The 6,570-nt window shown below is 44.6% G+C and overlaps 1 protein-coding gene across 1 annotated transcript; it reads right to left on the bottom strand.

Moving 5' to 3' along the window:
- Nucleotides 1-314: 314 nt before the first annotated feature.
- Nucleotides 315-2,234, bottom strand: LOC130470041 (uncharacterized). Its single transcript, XM_056839602.1, has 5 exons — nt 2,130-2,234; nt 1,621-1,920; nt 1,356-1,474; nt 613-1,244; nt 315-382 (listed from the first exon to the last, which is right to left on the bottom strand). Exons 1-5 carry the CDS (start codon nt 2,232-2,234, stop codon nt 315-317), a joined length of 1,224 nt encoding a protein of 407 aa, XP_056695580.1.
- Between the last annotated feature and the right edge of the window lie 4,336 nt (nt 2,235-6,570).

Below are 6,570 nucleotides of genomic sequence, written 5' to 3' on the forward strand. Positions count from 1 at the left end.
CTAACACGAATACATAAAACCTTAAGTAAAAATCCTAGTTGGTTAAACCTAAGGCGGATCCGAATATGCTGTGGACCTTCTACGGAGGGGCAACGTTTGGGGCTCTAAAGACTTATTCTTGTTCGGTTCTGGAGCAGCTAGGGAAGGCATGCATCACACTGTAAGTAACCTAAATTATGCTAATTGACTATATGGCAATGAATTTGGATTCTAGCTTTATGGTTCTTCCGCATAAATTATATTATTGTATTATTCATAACTTAACATTAAGTACTCCGTTTCAGCCATTTTTTCGCTTTTTCGAACTTGGAGCCTTAAACCTGCACACCACTAAATGCCCAAACAGTAAAATTCCCTCTTTTCACGCCTCCATTGCCAATAACTATAGTAAAAACACAAAAAAAACAAAAACAAAAGTACACTACTTTAAGCGATAAAATACGGGTTACCTCCTGCAAAGCGCTGGTTTATTTCTTGGTCCCGCTCGACCTCTTTACCTCAAATATGCACACCATGGGGCGGAAGGGTTGAGGTGTTAAACCTCAACCACTCCTATAGTAGCCCCCTCGTGGTAAAACTTTAGACGTTGCCTATTAACCGTGAACCGCTCACCATTGTTGTTCTCTACTTCGACTGATCCAAACTTACTAACCATGGTTACAGTGAACGGCCCAGACCATCTAGACTTAAGTTCTCCAGAAAATAACTTAAGTCTAAAGTTAAATAGTAGGACCTTGTCGCCCACTGCGAACTTCCTCTTAAGAATGTGACTATCGTGCCATCTCTTAGTCTTTTCCTTGTAGATACGGGCACTGTCGTAGGCTTGCAACATAAACTCATCTAGCTCACTCAACTGTAGTAGCCGCTGCTCACCGCCTGACTTAGCATCCATGTTTAGTTGTTTGATCGCCCAATAAGCCTTATACTCCATTTCTACCGGCAAATGACATGCATTACCATACACCAATCGATACGGGGAAGTACCAATAGGTGTCTTGAAAGAAGTTCTATACGTCCATAGAGTATCATCAAGCTTGTCGCTCCAGTCCTTCCTAGATTTTTCCACCACCTTCTCAAGTATAGATTTGATCTCCCGGTTAGAGACCTCAACTTGCCCACTCGTCTGAGGGTGAAATGCTAGTCCGGTACGGTGGTAGACCTCATATTTGCGCAGGAGCGCATCTAGATGCTTCTCATGCAAGTGCGACCCTCCATCACTGATCACTGCCCTCGGTACTCCAAATCTGGGGAAGATGATTTTCTTGAACAAGGAGATGATTATCTTAGCGTCGTTAGTAGGTGAGGCAACGACTTCCACCCACTTGGACACATAATCTACAGCAACAAGGATATACAGATTACCCTTAGACGATGGGTATGGTCCCATGTAGTCTATCCCCCACACATAAAAAACCTCAACCTCAAGAATTCCGTTCTCTGGCATCTCATGCCTCCTCGAGATAGTGTCGGCCCTCTGGCACGCATCACCAGCCATAATAAAAGCTTGTGCATCCTTGAACATAATAGGCCAATAAAACCCGTATTGCGACAACTTGTCATTAGTCTTCGAAGGTTCGTGGTGACCTTCATAAGGTGAAGAATGACACCTATTGATTATACCATGGACTTCCCATTGTGGAACACATCGCTCATATAACCTTCAGCAGTATCACGGAACAAATGTGGATCATCCCAAAAGTAGAACCGAACATCATGCAGGAACTTCTTCTTCTGTTGATATGTGAGATCGGACGGAAGAATACACCCCACAATGTAGATCGCATAGTCTGCAAACCACGGTGACTGACTGGCAAGTGCAAGTAGGTGATCATCTGGAAATGAATCATCTATCGGTGTGGACATTTTACCATCATCATAACTCAATCTAGATAAGTGGTCTGCAACCACATTCTCAGCCCCCTTCTTGTCGCGGATCTCTAGATCAAACTCCTGTAGCAGTAGTATCTATCAAATAAGCCTAGGCTTGACTTCTTTCTTAGAGAGAAAATACACTTAAGAGCCGCATGGTCAGTATAGACTATCGCCTTGGGCCCAATCAGATAAATGCGGAACTTGTCCAAGGCATAGACTATGGCTAGAAGCTCCTTCTCAGTAGTAGCATAATTAACCTGAGCTTCATCTAAGGTCTTACTAGCGTAGTAGATATCATGTAAGACCTTTTCCTTTAGCTGACCCAAAACCGCCCCAACTGCGTAGTCACTTGCATCACACATTATCTCGAACGGGAGATCCCACTCGGGCGAACGGATGAAAGGAGCTGAAAACGGAAACGGAAAAATGGTACGTATCCGAAAATATTATCGGAAATGGAAATATTACCGGAATCGGAAATATAGCCGGAAACGAAAATATTGTCAGAATCGGAAATATTATCGGAATTGGAAAATAATTCCAGAAACGGAAATATTGAATATTTGTTCGAGACGGAAAATAATTCCGGAATCGGAAATGTTAAATATTGTTCGTATCGGAAATGAATTCCGGAATCGGGAAATTTATCGGAAGCGCGTCGTACGAATTAGCATCGGACGAGCTTGCTAGACGAAGGCCCAGCACGAAGCCAGGCCCACGTCCAGCAAGGCAAACGCGCGCCAAAAACACGCCTAGCCCAAGGCTGCGCCAGGCCCACCGCAAGGCAGGCCCAGCGCGCGCCCAAGGCTGCGGCAGCTCGTGGGCTTCGTGGCGAGTGGGCTGTGCGCACGCGCATGGCGCCCCTCGTCGGATGTGCGCACGCGCATGGCGCCCCTCGTGGGCTGTTGTGCGTGCGTGTGTGTTAGTGTTCACATACGAAACCTAAAGCGTATAGGATTCGATTGATGATTAAATTTCCTAATCCTAAAAAGATAAATTAATTAAATAAGAGTTCTGCTAGGATTCTAATTTAATTAATTCGTATCCTAGTAGGATTCGATTGCTTATTCCATGGCCTATAAATATGAGTTCAAGGCTCATAATTTACAACGAGTTTGAAGTATTCAAAGGTAAGAATTTGAGAAAAAATTCAGCCAAACACTTTGCCCATAATAGCCGAATAAATTTAGTACCTTAAGGGTGATTCTAGTTGGTCAATCTTAAGGTGGATCTGGACGTGCTGTGGAATTTCTACGGAGGGACGACACTTGGAGTCCTAAAGACTTGTTCTTGTTCGGTTCGGGGGCAGCAAGGGAGGGCACTCACAAAGAGTATTCATCCTAATTATGCTAATTGTTATGTGGCAATTAATTTGGAATCCTGGCGTTTATGGTTTTTCCGCATGATTTATATTCGTTTATATGTATCATAACCTAACAGTGGTATCACGAGCCTCTAATTAATTCCATAATAATTGCTTAACATGGTTAAATTTTACAAATTTGCAAAGAATTAAAAGGGGTGATTAATTTTCGTAATTGTTAATTAATTGCAAATTGCGTTTATTTAATTATATGTACGCACTTTTTCGGCAGTTTCTTCGTTACTCAACGAAATCGAGTGATTTTTGTGTCAATTCCGCATGTAAAAGGCATTCTAAAATTTTGACAAAAACACTATTTTTCGGCCGAACCCAGAATTCCCAAATTCGAAGCCTAACTATGACTTTTCGGAGGTTTTAGTTTTTCGAACGCAAAAGTTTGTAATTTTAAGATGTTAAATTGAATATTTGTTATTCTTGTTGTTCAATCTTGAATTTTTGATTGACCTACTGTATATGTTTAACAAATATGAATGCCTAAGCTTGTTGATGTGGGCTTGAATATCTCCACCATAAGGCCCAAAGAAGCTACAATGACCAATACAGGCCAGCTGGGCCCAAGCCTAGGAAGTAGGCTCAAACCTTGGTACCTAAACGAAATAAGAGCACAACCTTATTTCGTAAAGCCCACCTTCTCTGAGAAGCCAGGCCCAATTTGTAAAAGGCTCATCATTGTTGGCCAAATGACACGTGTCCTAAATCCCCAAGGGGCACGCATCCCACAGCTAGGGTTGAGGGATCAATTCCCAAGAAACCCTAGCCCTATAAATAGCTCAGATCCCAAGGTAAGGGGCGATCTATTCATTCCCACCAACGAAAACTATCATTGCTCTGCCTTCTTTCTACAAATTACTTCTCTCTCTAGCTTATACTTACTTAAGCATCACAGAAGAATAATGAGGCCCAGGGCCATCACTCTCTAAAGACTCCTAGAAGACAGCATGAGAGCGTCATCCTGAGAAAGAATGGCCGCGGCACTGAGGAGAAAAGAAGGCGAAGGAGGTCGTCCTCTAGGGGCTCCTTTATATTCAACACGGCTCTTGAAAACATCCTCCTTGCTGAGGGACCGAGTCTGGGAATAGAACCGTCCCCACGACGAATGACCACCTCCAGCCAACAGGCCCCTTTCTGTGCTTTCCACAACGACGAAGGACATGACACCCAAAATTTTCGGATGTTGAGGAAGATATTAAGTGACCACGCGGCTGAAGGACACCTCCGCCAGTACATCCATTTAAAGGACGCGGACAAAGAAATGAGCCTCACCTTTAAGAAGTATTCACACGAAAGAGTTATGGTAATATCAGGGGGAATAGCTGCAAGAGAACCATGTAAGGAAGGACGGCAAAAAGGTTCATCTTATCTTCGCCCAGCACAGATGAATCTACCCTCTGCAGAAATTTCCAAAGACGATTACAGAAGGGCGGCAGCACCATATGATGATGACCCTCTGGTTATAGAGATTAAGGTGGCTAACCTCAAGGTGAAGAGAGTACTGGTGGACACGGGGAGCTCGTCCGACATAATCAGTCTGCAATGTCTATGGAAATTAAAACACGATCCTGAAGCCATAGAAAAAGTGTACGGGCCCTTGGTAGGATTCGGAGGGAGCATCGTTCGTCCAATCGGCTCCATCTTACTCCCGACCTCTATTGGAGTTCCCCCAGTGACCAAAGAAGGTGTCATCCGGTTTATAATTTTAGCAAACCTCACCACATTCAACATCATACTCGGCCGTCCAACACTCAACGACCTAAGAGCTGTGATCGTTCCTCATTTACTACTGGTCAAATTTGTTGGAAGTAACGGACGCGTTGGGTCTCTCTATGGAAATCAACAGTTGGCCAGGGATTGTTACTTATCGACATTGGAGCCAACGGCCTGGGGAGCCTCTCCAAAGGGAAAAGAGCAAGCTAAACCTCTAGCAACCCGTCGTAAAACCCGGGAGACACCAACGGAGCACAATGCAGAAAGACGACCTGAACTAGTGGGAGCACACTATGCTATAATACTGGACCTAGCAAACCCGTCTCGAACGGTTCCCATTGGGATTCACCCTGACGATCCCATGTCAGCAGCATTAGTGCAACTACTCCGAAAATACAAGGAAATATTTTCCTTCACGGTAGAGGAGATGCCAGGCATTGATCCGGCGGTAGCCGTGCATAAGCTAAATGTAGATAGCGCTATAAAGCCAGTGCGCCAGAAGAAGAGGAATCATGGAGAAGCAAGAAATTTGGCCGCCGCTGCTGAGGTTAAAAAACTAATGGATGTAGGCTTCATACGTCCGTGTCAGTACCCCAACTGGGTAGCTAACGTAGTATTGGTACCCAAGCCCAATGGGGCATGGAGGATGTGTGTTGATTACACCAATCTCAACAAAGCTTTCCCCAAGGACAGTTTCCCACTGCCAAAGATAGACCGACTCGTCGACTCAACGTCCGGACATGCCATGATGAGCTTCATGGACGCCTACTCCGGATTTCACCAGATCCCATTGTGGCCCGAAGATCAAGAGAAGACGTCATTTGTCACGAAACAAGGATTGTACTGCTATAAAGTAATGTCGTTCGGTTTAAAAAATGCCCCAGCCACCTTCCAACGGTTGGTGAACACGGTTTTCGCGAAGCAGCTGGGGAGGAATATAGTAGCCTATATCGACGATATGATTGTAAAAATCAAACAAAAGATGGATCACCTTGACGATTTGCGATAAACCTTCGAGACCCTCAGGACATACCAAATGAGGCTCAATCCCAAGAAGTGCATATTCGGGGTATCCTCTGGCAAGTTCCTTGGCTTCTTCATTGACGAAGGGGGGATTGAAGCAAATCCGGACAAGGTGCATGAGGTTATCAATATGACGTTGCCAAGGACAGTCAAAGATGTGCAACGCCTAACTGGATGTCTTGCCGCCTTGGGGCGATTTTTATCTAGAGCTGGAGATAAGTGCCATTACTTTTTCAGTACCATCAAAAAGGGCACCCAGTTTGAGTGGAGATCGCAGGCAGAGGCCGCCTTCCTTCGTCTAAAAGAACACCTGCATACTTTGCCACGACTGGTCATCCCTCTCTCAGGAGAAGTTTTGTATCTGTACCTTGCCATCTCAGAGTATGCACTAAGTGTCGTCTTGCTTACAGAAAGGGATGGGACGCAACTACCTGTCTACTTTGTCAGCCACATGCTGCAGAATGCTGAACTCAAATATCCAACAGTTGAAAAGTTCGGCTTCGCTCTGTTCTTGGCTAGTAAGAAGCTTCATCCATATTTCCTGGCTCATCGAATGATAGTCTACACGGATCAACCGCTAAAACGGT

Source organism: Spinacia oleracea, chromosome 3 (assembly GCF_020520425.1).
Source record: "Spinacia oleracea cultivar Varoflay chromosome 3, BTI_SOV_V1, whole genome shotgun sequence".
Taxonomy (NCBI): domain Eukaryota; kingdom Viridiplantae; phylum Streptophyta; class Magnoliopsida; order Caryophyllales; family Amaranthaceae; genus Spinacia; species Spinacia oleracea.

Coding starts and splice junctions, on each gene's coding strand:
- LOC130470041 (XM_056839602.1), bottom strand. CDS start 2,234: ATGTGTGATGCAAGTGACTACGCAGTTGGGGCGGTTTTGGGTCAGCTA. Junction 1,921..2,129: donor AGACCTTAGATGAAGCTCAG/GTTAATTATGCT, acceptor CGCGACAAGAAG/GGGGCTGAGAATGTGGTTGC. Junction 383..612: donor CGAAGTAGAGAACAACAATG/GTGAGCGGTTCA, acceptor TTTTTACTATAG/TTATTGGCAATGGAGGCGTG.